The sequence below is a fragment of the Apteryx mantelli genome, chromosome 10 (assembly GCF_036417845.1).
Source record: "Apteryx mantelli isolate bAptMan1 chromosome 10, bAptMan1.hap1, whole genome shotgun sequence".
Classification (NCBI taxonomy): Eukaryota; Metazoa; Chordata; class Aves; order Apterygiformes; family Apterygidae; genus Apteryx; species Apteryx mantelli.
This window is the reverse complement of record NC_089987.1, coordinates 24,586,484-24,605,561: the sequence shown is the minus strand read 5'-3', so window position 1 is coordinate 24,605,561 and position 19,078 is coordinate 24,586,484. Positions and strand designations below refer to the sequence as shown.

Sequence of the window (19,078 nt, the reverse complement as noted above, 5' to 3'; positions counted from 1 at the left end):
GCCTCCACGGCAGCATCCCTTTCCCTGGCCAGGGGAAGCAGTGGACAAAGGGCAGGCACTGCAGGGGGATTGCCCAGCATCCTGGGGCAATGCCAGCCTGGCAGGACACATGGCACTGGCAGTGTGAGGGGTGGCAAGGCCGTTCCACCACAGGGGGAGGCTGCCTGGGCCATGGGGATGTGAGCTGGTTGCCCCTGGGTGGGTGGGCAGCAGTGTGGTGGTGGTGGGGTTCTTCATGCTGTGTTGCTGATGTGTTTGAGGAAGCTAAGAGCAGACAAAAGCAAGGAAGAGATACTGCCTTGGCCTTTCCCTGGTGGCCCCGGAGAGGGGACAGAGCCAGATCCATGGCAACTTGTCCCTGAACGCTGCATGGCAGAAGCCAGCTCTGCTTGATGCTCTTTGTTATGCTGCCAGCCTGGGTGGCTGTGTGCGTCCTGCAGCTGCCCTGCAGCAGCAACCAGGTAAGGAGCCTATACCACCCCCGTGCATGCAGGACTGGAACCATGCAGCCCTCTGGCCTCCTCACAGACATGCTGCTAGAGCCTTCCCAGCACCCCTGCACCCACCTTGCATGACTCAGATCACCCACACAGGCTCACATCACTGCCTCACAGCCCTGGGTGCCTGGCAGGCACAAACATCTCACCTGCAGTGCTGCCTGGAGACAGTGGGGATGGCTCCTGGCCTCTTCCCCTGCTGCAGTGAGATGATGCTAAACCCACTCGAGGCAATCAAGCAGCTTCTCAGTACCCAGATGCCTGAGTAGGGCTGGACAAAGGGCCTGAGACAGGAGCAGGTATAGAGACAGGAACAGACCACACGCTGCAATCAGGAGGAACAGGCTCTGCTCCAGGCTCTGTCTATATGGTGCCTCCAAACAGGCTCCAAACCCACTGCCTCCTTGAATGGGAAGGGGCTCTTCAGGCCTGTGGTGGGCCACACCAGGGCGATGGTGGACACTGGGCACAGTGCAGCTGGGTGGGTGACGGGGAAGTCCCTGTCTTCACCCCAGGAGTGCCTGAGCCACCAGCAGGTGCTGAGCACCTGGCAGCAGACACAGAAGCTGCTGTTGGCACAGGAGGCTGCCCACCTCCAGGGCACACGCTGCCTCAGGAAGCAGCTCTCCATCCTGCAGAGCCGTATCCAGAGGCAGGCCAGCAAACACAATGGTAACCCCCAGTCTGGCCCACCACTGGCCTCGCTGGAGGGAGGATGTCCCCATGGGACCAGCTTGGATGCTCAGGCCAATGGTGGGACACCCAGGAAGGGACATTGAGCTCTGCTCTGGGGAGCAGGGAGGGTGGTGGGGGCTGAGGACAGCTCCAGTGTGATGGGGTCCATCTTCAGCTCTGTGTTTGTCCCATGGAGACCTGCCCGCAGCTGCTGGTGCAGCTGGAAGGGCAGAAGCTGGGCCAGAGCATGTGGATGGGTCACGACATTCACTTTGTCTGTGACATTGGCTTCTGGCTGGTGGGCTCGGAGAGCCACACCTGCCGGCACGACCACACATGGAGCAGCACACAGCCCTTCTGCAGAAGAGAAGGGGAACGGGACTGGGGCACTGTGGGTTTAGCCCCAGCCTGGGCTCAGCCTGGCTCCCATGCTCCTCCATCACCCCCAAGATGCATGGCCCCATCATCTTGCTCCCCAGGAGATTGCCTGAGGCTGCAGGACTGCAGGAAGAGCAGCCCAGAGGCTGCGGTGATGGGTACTAGGGCTGTATCCAAAAGCAGCTGGGTAGTAGAAAGGGGTGAGAACTCCCTGGTCTGGTTTGGGTCTCACGTTATTTATGAGCTGCTTCTCCCCAGGTATTGATGACTGCGCCAGCAACCCATGTGCCAACAGTGGGACCTGTGTGCTTGGCATCCAGAGCTACACCTGCTTCTGCCCCAGGGCTGGGCAGGCCCCACCTGCCAGACCAGCATCTGCAGCTGTAGGTGCCCTCAGGTCCCAACCATGTAGGGGCTTAGGTTGGGGCTGGGGGCCTTGTATACCCCTTGGGCTGTTGAGGAAAGGGAGCTCACCCGACCACATGGCGCCCATCTCATCCTTTCCTGGCAGTCGCTGGGAGCTCAGTCCACGTGTGCCCCTGTAGTGCTCCCCAGGTCCCCCACCTCAACACTGACACCCCTCAGCAACTCCTCTTTCAGCCACCAACCCCACTGTGCTGAGGGCCACCTGGGCTCACAGCGGTGCAGCGGTGACACTGGCTTCCAGATTTGAGCCGGAGGCATGTGTCAAGGTAAGGGGGTGGCAAGAAGGGCTGGACCTCTGCAGTGACAGGGCAACCCACAGTGTCCCGGGGCCCGAGCCCTGGCCATGCACATCTCTGCTCCTGCCAGATGTGGATGAGTGCCAGCTGTTCCAGTCCAGCCCCCAGACCGGGATCTGCCTCCATGACTGCCTCAAACTTCCCAGCTCCTGGAGAGTGCTGCTTGTCTGCCCCCCAGGTTACGTGCTCCACACTGACCGCAACACATGTGATGGTGAGATGCCAGGCCCACTATTGCACATGCTTGTGCGAGTGCCCACCTGGCTGGGGGTGCTCATGCAAGACAACCCTGTGCACTGCCCTGGGCATGAGGTGTCCCACACATACTTGTGTGATCACCCCCATGGCTGGGAGGGTGGGACAGGGGATGGGAAGCAGGGAGGTGCAGGACTGGAGCAAGGCTGGCCCCAATCACCCTGCTTTGCTTTGGCAGATGTGAACGAGTGCGCCAGGAACCAGCATAAATGTACCCACAGCGACCTCTGCATTGACATCTTTGGGGGCCACCGTTGCATATGCCCAAAGTGCCCCCTGCCACGCCACAACACCACCTATGTCAAGACCTCCACCTTGTGAGTACTGCACATGGTTTCGGCCACATCACACCCTCCGCACCAGGGCCTGAGGAGACAGGCCCATGCTAGCCACTGCTGGGGCAAACAGCCGTGTGGGAGCCCCTGGTGTGCCTGGCACTCCCCGTTGTGCCCTTGCCAAAGGCTGTGGGATGATGGTGGCTGAGGGTGCGGGTGAGAGCACCCTAATGCAAGGTGGCTTTATCCAGGCACTGTGCTGGTGCTTGGGGCTCCAGCCAGCGCATGACCTGTGCCAGGCAAAGTACCTCTGTCTGGGAGCCAGACTCCAGACTGGCTTCACCTAAATGTCAATAATGCTGGTGCCCAAGACCCTGGCCTCCCAAAGCCCCAGTCTGGGGAGGAACAATGCTATTTCCCCTCTCCTGTATATTCACAGGTTGCAATCCAGCAAGTAAAACACATGCAGTCCCGCTCCTGAGATCGAATGGCTCTGTGTGCAGTCACTGGGCACAACCGAGCCCTGGCTGGCTTCACTCCTTCTCCCTTGCACAGCACAGCTCTGCTTTTGCTTGCAGTGACCCAAGCAGAGGAGCAACCCTGCTCCGGGCTGCAGAGCTGCAACTGTAGGAGGCAAAGCTCAGCCCAGCTCCACCGCTGGCTTCTGGCCAGGACTGTGATGTCTCCCAGCCCCAACCTAGAGTCTGTGTGCTTCTCCCTGGAGTCAAACCTGCCCTCGGAAGAGTGTGACACAGAGCTACTCCCTGCAAGGCATGGTGTTTGCCTGGTGCAGGCAGGTATGGGACATGGGTCTGAGGCCAGGCATGCTCAGACATGGCTGTCTTGGGTTTCCTAGCCTGAGCTCTGCCCTGGTGCATGACCAGCTGTGAGACTGGAGATGCTGGGTACAGTCAGCTGGACACCCTGCAGCGTGAGCAAGGCTGGGCTGCAAGCACACAGGTGGCTCCTGGAGAGTCAAACATTGCTGGCTGCAGTGATTAGCAGCGGTATCCCTTGTCTCCTGCCAGCCAATGCGAGAGGAAGCCCTGCCCCATGGACAGCTGGGCCTGCCACCTCACTGCCACCTCCATCTCCTTCCACTACCTGCCACTCCAAGCCAACTGTACTGTGCCCCATGTCCTCCTTGAGATGTCTACCACCTGTTTCATGGGTGATAGCCTGCACTTTGCCATAACAGGCATCTGGGGCCAGGGCTTCTTTGCTGTGTGGCATTCTGACCAGCAGACGGGAGACCTGGTGCTCACCAGCCCTGTGGTGGGGCCGGCCATGCTAGAGGTGGAGCTGGAGATGAGCAAATTCTCCCACAAGGTCCTCCTTGGCAAGCACATCTTCATGGTCACAGCCTTCGTATGAGCTCTGTATGAGCTCTGATCCCTCTTTGTGGCAGATCCAAGGCCAGTGTCTGTCCTAGTAAGTGATCTAGCAGGTTCAGCTCAGTGGAGGCCCCAATTCTTGTCCCATTAGAGACATACCCCTCCTGTAACACTTGCTCATGGCTGCTGGGGCAAAGCAGCTGTGGTGGACAGCCTGCACCATGCAAAAGCTGCAAGGGAAACCGGAAGGCCATGCTGGAGATCACAGCATATGCTGGGTTTGCCTGGGCCCTGTGGCCTTTGCTTTGCTCTGTGGCACCCAGCATCGCCGGGCAGGGGGACCAGCTTCATAGTGATGCTGGGTGCCTGTGCCAGCCCCCTGCTTTCCTCTCCACTGCCCCAGCCTGCATGACACATGAAGGTGCATGGCAGAACAAGGGGGCTCTTGTAACTGCTAATAAAAGGAAGGCCGCTGCAGGAAGGGTGTCCTCCTCGAGCAGGGAGGTGTGCTCCTTGGGGAACGCTCTCTGCAGCTGCAGACAGCACTGCAGGGCCCTGGGGAGAGCCTGGGATGGGAGCCGCAGTCTGCCTCTTGCAGAGCTTGGCTTAACAGGAGAGCTGTCAGGCATGGCCAGAATCACACAGGCTTCACGTCACTCCTAGTACTGACTTTCCTGGGGGCCACAATACTGAGCCTCCCTGCACAGGGCTGGGAGAAGTGCTGAATGTGCTGTCCCACAGGCCACAGCCAAGGGGACTGGTATGCACCCCACACTTTTGGCAGGTGCCAGGCATGCAAGCCGCTTGGGGAGTGCAGCAGGGCCCATTGGTGCCAGGCAAGCGGGGCACAATGACCGGCATGCATTTCCTCATGGTCAGGAAGCACTACTCTGCAACAGCCCTGGCAGGAGCCAACCACAGGAACAGTTGAAGCTGCAGCTCTACATCTCAAGGAGTGCTCAAATCATTTCATCCCTCCATCCAATGCCATGGAGAAGGCAATGCCAGAAACCCCTGCTCTGGACTTGAGTGCAGGCAGTGCATGAAAGAGAGGTGCCAGGCTCTGTGCCAGTGTGGCCTCCAGCAGGGGGTCTTTGGGCACCCCCTGTCACCACCAGCATGGCCCTTCTTCAGTCTGTCACTGGGCACTGTCAGCCCCCACTGCCACACAGGGAGAGTGGCAGCAGCTGGAGGTTGAAAAGGTGAGGAGGTTCTATGGGGACAGCAGTTGAAGAACACACTCCCTCCGCTGCCGTGGGACCCTTCTCTTCACACACAGAAGCCCTCTTAGGTGAGGGTCCAACTGGTTCATGCCTGTGCCCCCTCCCCACAAAGCAGCCCCTATGTGCAGCTTGCAGCCAGCCTAAAAAGACCTCTTTCTGCAGCTCAGCCCCGTGCTCTGGGCCAGCTGGGTGCCCATGCTGGACAGCGCCACCAGCTCCACTCACCAGCACCTGGGTGCCACCTCTGGGGTTTGACACAGCCAGCTTGCTGGAGAAGCACAGTCAAGAAGGCAAAAGCCTCCCTGGAAGGTGGCTCAGTTGAGAGCTGGGCTGCTGAAAGTGGCCATCTGTGGTGACACTGCCTGGGAGGAGAATGGCTGTGATGGCAGGCTGACCTGCTCCAGCTCTCAACCAATTTCTAGTCCTTCCACCTCCTGCTCCCAGAAACTCATCCCCAGGAGGTAAGTGACCTGGAAAGTCTTGATGTTTTCATAAAAACACAGCTAATATTACTAGCAACACTCCAAAATTGGCTCGGAAATGGCGGCATACAGACATCCTCCATTCTTTCCAAAGAGGCCTGAACTTTTGAAGGGTCATGATTTTTCTGACCTTCCCCATTCCCAAGAGGATTTGGCATCTCCCTTAGCAGTGAAAGGCAAGATGAGTGCATGTTCCCAGGCCCTGTGTGTGTGTGTGTGTGTGTGTGCGTGCATGCACGCTGGGGCTTTCAAAACCAAATTAGACAGCTTTACAAGTCAGTATAAAACTGATGGCATTTCTGATACCGAGCACGGCAGAGAACTGCATCAGGAGCTTCTGCTGCTTCGAAAATCACTGCCTGGATCTTAAGTTACGAAGACTACAGGATGGACGCCAGCCTCTGTGCACCCAGGCGTGGGTGCTGCGGTGCTGGCACTGCAGCAGGCACAAAGGAGAAGGCCCTCTCTTTGCGGGCTCCCAGCAGCTGGCTGGGGGGCCTCAGCAAGCACCCCCAAGCGCAGCCAGCATTGCTCTGCCTGGCGAGGGCAAATGCACAAATCACAGGGGTGCGAGTGCAGACTCGGCGCCCTCCCCACCCTGCAGGCCCCCTGCCAGGCTGCCCTCCCCCTCCCCAGCCCACAGGCCCAGGCCCCGGCTGCTGGGCCGCGGCGCCGGGCCGCCCTCGCCGGCCCCAGCCCTGGGCCCCGGTGCCGGGCCGCCCTCGCCGGCCCTGGAGGCCTCGCCGCAGGCAGCGCTGCCCGGCGGCGGCCCCACGGAGCGGCCCGCGGCGCCCGCACTCCGCGGCGCCCCGGCCGCAGCGCGCCGAGCGCCGTTTGGAGCCTGCGCCACGCCGTAGTCGCAGCCGTTGCCATGGCGACGGGCCCAGCGGCCCGAGCCCGCCGAGGCGCCCGAGAGCTGCCGCGCCGGCCCGAGCGGGGCCCGCCGCCCGCCGCCCGCCGGGCATGAGGCGGGCGCGGGGCCGCCCGGAGCCGCCGCTGCGGGGAGAAGGTGAGGAGCGGGCGGTGGCGGAGCCGCGGGCAGGGCCCGGCCCGGCCCTCCGCAGAGGCGCATGGCTGCTCGTCCCGCTGCCTGCGCCGGCCCTTCGCCGGCGCCGGGGCAGGGCTCTTCCCGGCCGCCTGCCTGCGCCCCCGGGCCCGGCCGGGCCTCAGCGCGGCGCGCGTGGGGGGCGTCTCGCCCGTCTCGCCTTGCCGCCTGCTGCCTGCCCTTCGCGGCTCTGCTCCTTCGTGCTCGGCGTGCGCCCCCCGCTGAGCAGCGTTTGAGGACCGAACGTCCGGAGAGGCTATAACCTGTTAACGCTCCGTTTCTCGGCTAAGCCCCCCCTGCTAATCAGCAGCATGAGATAGGTGACCCCCCCCCCCCCCGTGGTGGTGTCACATCAGTCCAGAAGTAAGCCCCAATCATGACTTTGTCCGCTGCTTTTTATATGCAATGTTTTCTACAGCTGTGTGGAAAGGAATGCAAGACAGAGGCTTGAGGGCACATACCCATCGCTTAGGGGTTAGGGCACTCAGCTGGCAAGGGGAGATCCTGTATTCTGGAGCCAGTTCACATATCTTTATTTTTCATCAGTATCTTTAGAGAAATTACAAAGGAACCCTTGGGGTTACAAGGGAAAGCCATGAGGAACTGCCTATACTACTGCTTTGAAACTGGACAAAGTATTACACACTGCTTTCGTCTGGGTTTCCTGAAAGTTTTTGTCACAAAAAAAAAGCTTCTGTGGGATGCTTGTAATCTTAAGAATAGTTTAGCTAGGAGGTAGCTTACAGTAGCTTTAGTGACAGATCGCTGCATAAAAAAATCCTGTCTGTATAGTTGTACAAAAAAGTTATGGCATTAAATGACATAACATTAAAAAAATCTGGTATTACAAAATAGTCATGCAACAAAACAAGAATTCCAGATTCTGCGTGGGCCCAGAAGCAATAAGTATGTGCAAACAAGTTTTCAAAAACCTAAGGAGAAAAGTGTCAAATTATTTTATTAATAATGATTTCTCATTACTGATGAACCAATGGCCATGTACCAATCTGAACTATGAATGAATGTAAGCAGATACTGCTAATTTCTTCAAGGACTGGAGTTAGGATTTTATTTCAAATTGCTTGTGTATCAGACTGTGCTGAGCATAAATAATATTCTTTTATATTCTTACCCTCTACTTCTCTATCAGTCAACCCCAAAAGAGAAAAATCCTTTGCCTGTGGCCGATACAGGATAATCGGTGTATCAAGATCTGAATCATTCTGCTTGTCCATTCAGCACATTGGCACATTTGCTGTCTTCCATGCCTTTGGAATTTTTCTGGTATAGGAAACTTTATCAAAAATACCATGAGTGAACTAGAGATCTCCTCCTCTTTTTCTTTCAGTACACTGGTGTACAAGTTAATTAGACTAGTTGAAGTGTTATTTAACTTCCTCTTTAGTTACTAATGAAACATTTAGTTACTAATGAAGGACAAGAAGGTGACTGCAAGTAGTCAGTATGGATTTACAAAGGGGAAATTGCAGTTAACCAACCTGATGGCCTTCTGTTATGAGGTGACTGGCTTGGTGGATGAGGGGAGAACAGTAAATGTTGTTTATCTCGACTTTAGTAAGGCTTTTGACACTGTCTCCCATTACATCCTCACAGACAAGCTGATGAAATGTGGGCTAGATAATTGGTCTGTGAGGTGGATTGAAAACTGGCTGAATTGTCAGTCTCAGAGGGTTGTGATCAGCACCACCAAGTACATCTGGAGGCCAGTCACTAGTGGTGTCCCCCAGGGGTTGATGTTGGGACCAATACTGTTTAACATCGTCATTAATGACCTGGATGATGGGAGCGAATGCACCCTCAGCAAGGTTGCAGATGCCACAAAACTGGGAGGAGTGGCTGATACACCAGGCGGTTGTGCTGCTATTCAGAGGGGCCTTGACAGACTGGAGAAATGGGCAGGGAGAGGACCCTTCTGAAGCTCAGCAAAGGGAAGTGCAAAGCCCTGTGCCTGCGGTGGAGTAACCCCATGCACCAATACAGGCTGTGGGCTGGCCAGCTGGAGAGCAGCTTTGCAGAGAAGGAGCTGGGGGTCCTGGTGGACACCAGGCTGACCATGGACCTCATGGCAAAGAAGGCCAATGGTATCCTGGGCTGCATTAAAAAGAGTGTTGCCAGCAGGTCAAGGGAGGTGATCCTTCCCCCATACTCAGCACTGGTGAGGCCACATCTGGAGTAGTGTCCAGTTCTGCATTCACAGTACAAGAAAGACATGGACCTTTTGGAGCAAGTCCCTGGAAGGGCTGCAAGTAAGGGACTGTAGCATCTCTCATATGAGGAGAAGCTGATAGAGCTGGGAGCGTTTAGCCTGGAGAAGAGAAGGCTCAGGGGGCTCTTATCAATGTGTATAAATATCTGAATGAAGGGTGTAAAGGGATGGGACGAGACTCTTCTCAGTGGTGCCCAGTGATAAGACATGAGGTAATGGACACAAACTGGAAGTCAGGAAATTCCACTTGAACACAAGAAAACACTTTTTCCCTGTGAGGGTGGTTGAACACTGGACCAGGTTGCCCAGAGAGGTTGTGGAGTCTCCATCCTTGGAGATATGATGGTTTCTGTCCTCCATCAAACCCCAACTGGACATAGTCCTGGGCAAGATGCTGTAGGTGACCCTGCTTGAGCAGAAGTGTTGGACCAGATGATCTTTAGAGTTCCCTTCCAACCCCAACTATTTTGTAATTCTGTGAACTGTGAATCTGTGAGCGTGGTGCAGAGATACCTCAGGTTAGCTCAGGTCCAACAGGGCTTCTTATTGTCAGTTCTGCAATGCCATCCCTGATCTGCTGCCTGTATTGTACTCCTTAGTTGCACCTGAGTTGTACCTGAGTCTTCCATGAAGCAGAGCATCCCAACTCTCTGTTGTCCCAGAGAATGGAGTACTGACCATATTTCTCTCCCAAGGCAGGTTTTCTTAAAAGCTCATCCTGGCTCAGTTGCAAGCCAGGACACAATCCAACACACATTGAAAAAAGGAGAAATAGCTTCTGAGCTTGTAGCTGTTGTGCAATGAGGAATCATAACCATCAAGAACTTTTCAGGTTATGTTTTGTAACTCATCTTCGCAGTTAAATCTTGCTTTCTCATGCCAAGAGTCCAGACATTGTAGAACAGCTGAATAGTTTAGCTGCTTCCTGCATGGGTGTCCTGCATATGTAGCTTTCTGTCTTGTTCTGCTACAGACAATTTGTTTTATAGTTGTGTTGTAGAATAATTCCTGCTTCTTTTCCCCTTTTTGTCATTAAATTATCAATTCGCTTTTTTTAGTTTCTAGTCTTTCCACTTCCTTTGCTGCTGACAAAGGAGTCTTTGTTTTCTTGGATGTTGTGTAGTGCTAAGGTTGCAATTCCAGAGCACGTGCTCCAATGAGGCTCCCTGCTTTCACTACAGTTCTTTTCTGGTCACTAGCTAAAAGAAAAATATGGCATATGTGAGACAGGTGAAAGCATTTGCTCTGCCATTATCCATAACAGCTTTCTGAAATGAACACATCCCCAAAACAGAACAGATTGTACTCGATCTCCAGACTGCCACCAAAATATCCCCTTTGCTCTTTTTACTTGCCTTAGGTCTAGATCTGTTAAAAGACTGGCAAAACCTACAAGTTTCCCTTAACTGAAAATCTGTGGTATTGTCGTTTCATGCAGATGGCAGCACTTGCTTTTAGAGTGCATGATTGTTCTCCCCTTTTGTTACTATAGATCGCAAATCCCCTTTGCAGAGAAAAGTCTCTCATCAGATGCTCTGTCCTGGTTTCTCTAACTTTCAGTCCGGCTGCTAGGAGTATGTCTCCAGAAACAGGGCTCAGTCACAGTATTTCTATATCACATACCTTTTTGTTCTCCTTTTTTGATTTCTGTAGATGAACATCTGCAAACCTCCTAATAAGACAGCTCCAGAGAATTTGGGTGAAGCTGTTCCTGAGGTCCAGGCCCAACGCGCTCGAAGGAATGGCTGGAGCTGGCCTCCACATCCCTTCCAGATTATCGCCTGGTTGTTGTACCTCTTCTTTGCGGTGGTTGGCTTTGGAATTCTGGTTCCTCTTCTGCCCCTCCACTGGCTGCCCGCTGGCTATATTGTATCCTTTGGTCCAGAACAGAACATAACTGTAAAAAAGTATCAATGGTAATTTTCTAAAAAAATTGTTAGGTAGTGTAGAAAGCATAGGAGAAAGCAGTCAAGCCAGAAATTTTTCTGAACTATAACCATAATCTTGATCTTCTCCAGTCTGTTAAAAACACTTATTTTGAGATCCTCTTTGTCTATCCACTTTAGGTAGAATACTAACTAGATTCTACTTCTCTCCTTCATGACTCTCTAATAGAGTTACTATCTTTGCCTCCAAAGCTCTTACACTGTCTACTCCTGCCTACATATCTCCTTTTCCTAATAGCATTCTTCTGTGTAAACTTCTTCTACAGTTGTGCTGCAGGATCTGAGGATAGTCATCCTAAAAAAAACCCTCCTGAAACATCCTTGCTGTGATGGGCAGCCACACTTCTCTGTGCTGACTGAATGGGTCTTGAAAAGTAGCTGTGTATGCTTATGATTATAAGATGTGGTTGCTTGTGATAGCAGATAAGCTTCTCCCAGAGGCCTTTTCCTGTCCTCTGTAGAAAGACTATGAATGAAAGACAAGGTGGTGCAGTGTGAACATCAGAGAAGAGGTCTATCATGAGAAAGTCTTAAGCAGCAGTATAATATGCATGTAATGGAAGTATCATTACTCTAAATATGAGCATTATCAGAAGATAATAAAATTAGGTGCTGATACTATCAACGCATCTTGTCTTGTGTGCTGCCCAGCAAAGCCTAACTTGGCCCAGCCCATCTGTTTTCTGCCTCTTGTCCTCAACCCACCTCCCTAAAGCTGTGTGCTCTTTTTGCTTCTGCAGCCGAGAAGCAGAGGGACTACCGTGTGCTACTCTTCCCACCATCCAGTTGCATTCGTCCCATTCCCCACTAAGGCTCTGGGGTGGAGCAGAACTGCAGTGTGGGCAGGGTTTGGGATTGTGTGAGTCTCCAGAAGGGGCTGTGCCAGAGTATGGGGTCCTGTGCTGGGAAGAAATCCTAATGGTCTCAGTGCCACCTTGTACTGTCACCTGCAGCAGGGGGTGAACTTCCTCAAAGCCAGGCCCTAACTCCTGGACAATCAGCTTGTCTAGGGAATGGCAAACTAGAAGAGGGAGGGGGTGAATCCTGAGATTTCAGTTCAGTACTAACAAAGCTGGTGAAGGGCTAGAATGTGTGAGCAACTGTTTGCTTTTGTCATCTCTCTGATAACATCTTTCCTGGTAAAAATAAAATTGACTAAAAGTGAATCAGTGAGATTCAAGCTGTAAAGTCTGACCTTGCTTATGAAATGTCATATAAAGCCAAGGCAAATTTGTGCATGTACATTTTTGATATGCATAGCACACACATTTTTGGTGTACACAGGACTTCCTGTTGTCAAAGGCCAAATTAGAATGAAATTAAATAGTCCCATTAGTGCTTGTTGTTTTTACTAGGTTCTTCTCTGGCAATTCCTATGAAGATTATTCCAGATATGTCAGTCTTACTGTATCAAAAATCAAGGGGAAAATTTAACATTGTTCTGTAACTGGAAACAAGAAAAATCTTTGGTAACAGCCTATTTTGCTTTTCATATTTACAGCTTCCTTAGCAGAACCAGATAACCAAGAAATATTGAAGACAATCCCAGGGAAAGTTCTAAAGATATGTTACTTGGATATGCGCTTATAGAATTTGTATATTTGATTTAAGTATGTCCATGTAGCCTTTGATACATTTGGGATACTTTTTGTGTTGCTTTATCATTGGTTTAGTTACATTTGCATGACTTACTGTTAATAATCTCATTAGCCAACAGCAGGCCTTACATCTGTCTTACCAAATTCCTTTGTGTTATCATGGTTCAAACCTCATAAGTATATCTACAGAGTATCTTTGTACCTCAATCTAAACACGTTCTAATTCAACAGATTAATGTATCCCAAAGCTTTACTATCAGTTAATAAAGCACTAATGTTTCTTTTTTGTCAAAGGTGAATCCCTTCCCGTTCATCAAAGCTCCAGTCAGCTAGGCCTCTCAAAGACCTCATTTTTTCCCTAATTACACTGCTGTGATTTCCATAAACCTTAGTATGATCAATGGTGTACACAACTGAGTGTATAACAAATAAGTAGGAAGATTAATTTTTGGATGCATGTTTATTAAATTACAGTATCTTGAGAAGCAAACTCCAGAGTACTGTCATATTCCAGACATGTAAGGCTGCTGCTTAGTATTCCTTTCAAATACTGACAGTTCAGATGTGTGATCGAAAGTGCTCCTAGAGGTTTTTATCCTCTGACTTATTACTGCAGTTAGAAGTAAGAATCCAAACAGGTAATCTTTAGAGGAAGAATGACAACTCCTGGATAGTGTCTTTCAGTAAATTATATAGAATTCTACTTTATTAGTTCTTGCTGGGGATTCTGACTAAGGAAAAGGAAGCAAGGTGTTCAGCAGTACCAGTTCCTTGATGTGTCTTTTTTTTTTTTTTTTTTTTGGAATTTAGTCTTGTGAGGGGGCATGTGCATGGCCTTAACTGGCTGTTCCTTTCCAAGGATTCTGTATGGCCTAAGAGATGTGGACCTGTGCCAACAGTCTGCTCATGGGGTCAGATTCTGGTAAGTAAAGGTAAGTTCTAAAACTTCTGTGCTAGGAAGCACATTTCTGTGAGGCAGAGAAGTACGTAATAAAGAGGGTTGTTCCTGTAGATTTAGTTTTGTTTACCCAGAGAATATTTACTGCAGAGAGGCAGGCAGTGTTAATGAAGCTCAGATGAATGTGCTGTAATCAGTTATATAGTAATTTCTAATGACAAGCCATGTACTTCTCATCTGTGCGAGCTTTGTGTACTAAGAATAAATATATAGACATAAAATGGCTCATACAATCCTTAACTGTGTACTTCAGTGTCCAGGAGTGTGTTTTATCTACCATTTAGTCGTTCATCTTGCTGCAGTCTCCATTGATCCTGCGGATACCAATGTGCGAAAAAAAAACTATCTGGGGCCTCTGGCCACCTTCAGTCGTAATCAGCATGCACATGTCATTGAAAATCGTCATTGCCATGTCTGTGATGTAGATGTGTAAGTATCTTCTCTTTTCCTTCTGTTAATCTCTCTTCATCACCATTAGACTGTAAGATAGAATCTGAGCCCCTGAAGTTCTCAACTCTGTAGTGACATTTAAATTTCACCCTGTGACAGTTAGTTGGGTAGGTGTCCATTGTTGAATGTGGACATGGTTCTATGTGGCTGTTTTTAATCACTCTTATGTTGTGTGGAGAGGACTGTACTGAGTGGTTCTGTGTTGTTTGGATGTTGTTTGATCCAAGAACAAGATGCAACTTCTGTGTGTGTGTGCTTGGATTTAACTAGACACTAATCTGAAAGCTGGAAAAGTTTGGAGGGCAGATATTAAGATGAAGCTTTGCAGAATTGCTAAAGGGCTTCAAAGAATAAGAAACTGATGATCTCCAAATTGGAAATTACACAGTGCATAGAAAAGGCAAATTTTGCAGTGTTTGTGATTGTGCTCCAAGAACAGCCAACAGCTTTGGGTGTTTAAGCATTCCTGATGTAGTGGGTTTTCTCACTACTGCCAGGATCTCTACTGTTGTACCCCTCTGTATTTGTCTCACTGGAAAGTTATGGTAACAGGTTGGTAATGCCACTCTAATACCACCCTTTTTTTGGCAGGAGTGCCAAGTCAAAGCACTGTGGAACTTGCAACAAGTGTGTGTGTGGCTTTGATCACCACTGCAAATGGCTCAACAACTGTGTGGGGAAGAGGAATTACTGGTAAGGGCCTGGCATTGTGACAGGAACATTGCACAAATAATATCCCCTTTCTCCTCCCAGGACTCTCCTGCCTTTCAGTCCAGTCTGTACTCTGTCACACAAAACCACTTTTCTTTCAGATCCCAACTGAATAAAATCAGTCAGGAGGAAACTAGATGGAGATACAAGCATGACTATGACATTCAAATAAAGGGAGGGATAAAACCCCTACACTTAGAATTTTGTAGTCGAACATCCACAAGTAAAATAATCTATTATTTGGTATAATTGATTATTTGGTATTAGGAAAAGCTTATGAGATGTTGACTGGGTGTCTTTAATGCTTCTGAAGCATGATTATGCTGTTGTTCCTGCCTCACAAACAACTTGAATCCAGATTGCCTTTCCTGTGAGACTTGCCACGTGGCAGGAGTTAAAGCCGCGTATAGGCAATTCTAATCTGTCCTGGGTCTAAGGTAAAGAATAAGGAGGCTATCACTCATGATTGCTGCTCAGCTTATTTTCCTGCACTAAAACCTCAAGGAAAGCAGGGAATTGTTACTACTGGGTGGCACGTTGCACTGTCATGAGATTTTTGTGCCGGGAGCTCTTTGTCTATCCTAGAAATACTGGACTTGACTACAATAGCTCTAAGGGGTTACAATTTAGAGTCTCAGGATAACAAATCAGAAATAAGACTGTTGTCCAGTATTTATGAGTGTAAAAAGGTGCCACAGTAATTTGGGAAAGCTGTCTATATCTTTGTCTCTTTACTATTAGAGTTTGGGATTTTGAATGTGTATGTGTGATATGATCAATGTGCTAGATTTGTATTTTGCACTGAAGCCACTCAGACTTATCACCTTTTTGGCAGGCTCTTTTTGAATAGTGTGCTGTCTGCCATTCTGGGCCTTGGCCTTCTGCTGCTCGTAGCTTTCTACGTCTTTGTGGAGTTCTTCATTAATCCCATGATGCTTCGCTCAGACCAGCAGTTTGAAGGTACTAGCAGTGCTTCAGTTGAGCATCTTGTGAATCAGCCAGCATATCTTGAGGGCCAGCTGTATATGGGATTGGATTCTGTGGGCTCTCTCACTGAGGAGGAATTCTCTTCCCTTACTCCTTCTTCAGTGTTGTGTTTCTACAAGAATATCTCTGCTTAGCTGGACTGAATGTGTTTCCTTCCAGAGCCTACTAAGTACTTCCTATGGGCCTTGCATATGCCCGGTTTTATAGGTCTCAAGGGCATAACTTTGGGTCTGCTCCTATTTTTGAGTTAACAATATTACCAGCTGTAAAGTTTAGTTAGAGATATTTAATACATGGACAATCTACTTGCCTCCTACTCTTGTTTTCATACCTTTACCATAGTATGTTTTTCCCCCTTAGCTCCCTGGCTTGCCTTCTCCTTTGATTTAAGTACTCATTCTCTAACTGCACTGGCTTCCTTTCCTCATCTGACCCAACTTTGTGCCTTGCTACCTCACTTCAAACTCTTGCTATTTTGGAATTTTCATTGCAGTATTATGTTTTTCTTTTACAGTTCTAAAGAACCACACAGACGTCTGGTTTGTGTTTCTTCCTGCAGCTCCTGTTGAGACTCAGGCACCTGCTATTTTGGTCTCAGCTGGGATTTTTATTCTTCTGAGCCTAATGACCGTGTTCCTGCTAGGCCACCTCTTGACCTTTCACATCTATCTTAGTAGGTATTATGTTCCTGTCATCTGCATCCCATTTCATTCTCTTGTAGCTTCTACTCATTCCATGTTCATTGTGTGTTCACCCATATCACAAATATCATAGAATATACACACAAATTTGTCACATACATGTGATGTCACAAAAATACATCATAAATATACACACATTGTGCAAAATTATATTGAAGAGGTAGAAATTTTGGATTTAGCATTATACTTTTGATTTTCCCCAGAGGTCCTGTCTTACTGCAGTTTGTAGAAGTCGCATTACATGCTGTTTTTGAATTTCTCTAGCTTACACAAATTTCTTTTTCGCCAGGTACAGTTCAGAATCCAGTAGGGAGAAAGCACTCTACAAATGCTTGATCTGGGATGAATCCATTTCGTCTTGTCTGTAAGACCTCAGATAAATGTTCTTATTGTTTCCAAGATTCAAATTAATCCTGTAGATTTCAGAAGAATAATTTTTTTGCATCCCAGAGCATGCATTTGGCCTAAGTTTACCGAGTCTCCTGTCTGCCTGATTTTACCTGAGGATAATCACATATCTATTTGCCTGAAGGGCTGTCTAGGGGCCTTTGGTGTCTTTCAAAAGGGTGGAATGAAGCCAGTGAAAAACTTTTTCCCGCCTTAGTCAGATTTCCTAGGAGCATCCTGAAGTTATTATATCAGAAAGCCAGCACAACTTCACAGAGATTACCAGCCATCAACACCATTTCCTTCATTCAGGGCTGAATCACAGAAATCATAGAAAAATTTAGAGTCCAGATAAACTTGGAGTTCCCATGCTGAACCATCTTGATAGCCATTTCCAGAACAACTTGGATAAAGATTGGACAGTTGCTAGTAAGTCCTTAAGATTAAGGGAGGGCATCTTGAATTTAAGACTAGATGGAGGAAATAAATAAAATTTCCTAATGGAATTGTTCTTGATAATATAATAGTGTGTCACTTTATATAGAATGCACGCAATTATATATAGTCTACAGGAAGCTTATCTGGATCACATTTATCTGGGTTGCAGACGAACTCCAGCTGGTTCTGTATAAAGCCATCTTGGTGCAGTAGGACTTACTAGCTCAAGTATCACATGATGTGAGCAAGGTGCACACACATTCTTTGCAACTCTGTACTACCAGTTTGGATCTTATGTGGTTTGTGCTTATCCCAAACTACTAAGGTCAGCTATGTCCTACAGACCCCCAATCCCCAACAACTGCAGTACCAGGAAGGCTTAGCAGTGCATGTGCAAGACTGGGCCCGAGTTAGGCCTGTGCATTCATGTGTCTAAACTATGCTATCTTGGAACTCAAAGCATAAGAGAGGCCAAGTGAGACGAACCAGTTAATACCAGCTCAGTTCCAGTGATGGCAGATTCAGATTGGCTCATAGGGGCTTTTGTGAGTTTCTTCACTGTACTTTGATTATGTGAGAGATCCTTTTCTCTTTTACCTTAGGTAAGTGTAGACAGTATAGGTCTGATTTTCTAATAGGAGGCCTGTCCTGCAGATAAAGATCTCATTATGGAATTTGTACTATATTTGCACAAAATGATTCATGGAATTCAGAGGAAGAAGTTATCAGAAGGGCTCTTCATTAGATCTCACATTTGTTGCTCCATCCAGAAGGGAAATTTATGTTTGGAAGTGCAGGTGGGCATCAAAAACCGTTTTTTCAACCATCATCTACAATGAAGCCAATGCTACTTGGCTGCCTTACATGAGTTATGATGAAAAAAGATCTTACCCTTGCAATTGTCACTGGTGCCAAAATTAGAGAATAAGGGACATGATGGAAGAGGAATGAGAATGCCAGTTACAGACTATTCTTGGATGAATTTTTATGTTGTCAGCTAACAGTGATTTGCCACCACAAACTAGGTCAGCACAAACCAGTGCAGTTACAGAAGCAAAATAGTTACACTTATGAAGTGTAGCATTTGATGGATGAGTGTTCTTCAGTTGGTGTTAATGTTACAGTCAATGGAGTCAGTGACAGTTGGTTTCCTTTTACAGCCTCTTGGAGCATAGCTTCAATTTGGTCACACAGTCTGTGATTTTGCCTGCTTTGTGTAATCGAAAGCTGACTATGCTAGGTTAATGATGACACCTGGAGATTTCAAAGGTCAGTCTAGCACTGCAGAAAGACTAAAAGCTTAAAATTGCTGGGGCCACTCCAGGAAAACTTCCTTTCGATGAAAGAAAGGATTATCCAATTTAGTGGTGAGCTGTACTTAACCCTGTCTTTGTGTGCAACGTCCACAAGAGGGTGCTCCCTCCTTGGAAAAAAGACATGCTTTCTCTTGCACAACTGCAACTTGCAGGTGTTATCCCAATTTTACTTTTTGTTTTGTTTTGTGGTGATTTTTTTCCTCTTTCAGAATAATTTTTGATCCAAATTAAGTTTTCTTTTGGATCCAATTTTAAATATTTATGACTTAGAGGGAAACAACATTTAATTATTATTAACATTTATTACATTAAAGTTTACTACCCCATTGAAATTGGTTCCAGCTGTGATCAGTGCTGTGCAGAAGTGCAGTGTGTATGTCCTTGCTTAAAAGGAGTGATGCTGCCATACTGAGGCCAATGTTGTGTGTTATGTAAGACCCAGGTATTACCATTACAGCTGGGATTCAGATGGA

The 19,078-nt window shown here is 48.8% G+C and overlaps 1 protein-coding gene and 1 pseudogene across 1 annotated transcript in view; both read left to right on the top strand.

The window, feature by feature from the left end:
- The first annotated feature begins 392 nt into the window (after window positions 1-392).
- Window positions 393-4,176, top strand: LOC106484497 (fibulin-7-like; annotated as a pseudogene).
- Window positions 4,177-6,765: 2,589 nt separating this feature from the next.
- Window positions 6,766-19,078, top strand: part of ZDHHC1 (zinc finger DHHC-type containing 1) — a 32,104-nt gene continuing 19,791 nt past the window's right edge. The window contains exons 1-6 of the mRNA XM_067302783.1: window positions 6,766-6,850; window positions 10,767-10,982; window positions 13,869-14,044; window positions 14,657-14,758; window positions 15,612-15,736; window positions 16,278-16,436. Of these exons, the coding sequence (XP_067158884.1) occupies window positions 10,767-10,982; window positions 13,869-14,044; window positions 14,657-14,758; window positions 15,612-15,736; window positions 16,278-16,436 (778 nt within the window). The 5' untranslated portion in view covers window positions 6,766-6,850. The remainder of the gene's footprint in view (window positions 6,851-10,766; window positions 10,983-13,868; window positions 14,045-14,656; window positions 14,759-15,611; window positions 15,737-16,277; window positions 16,437-19,078) is intronic.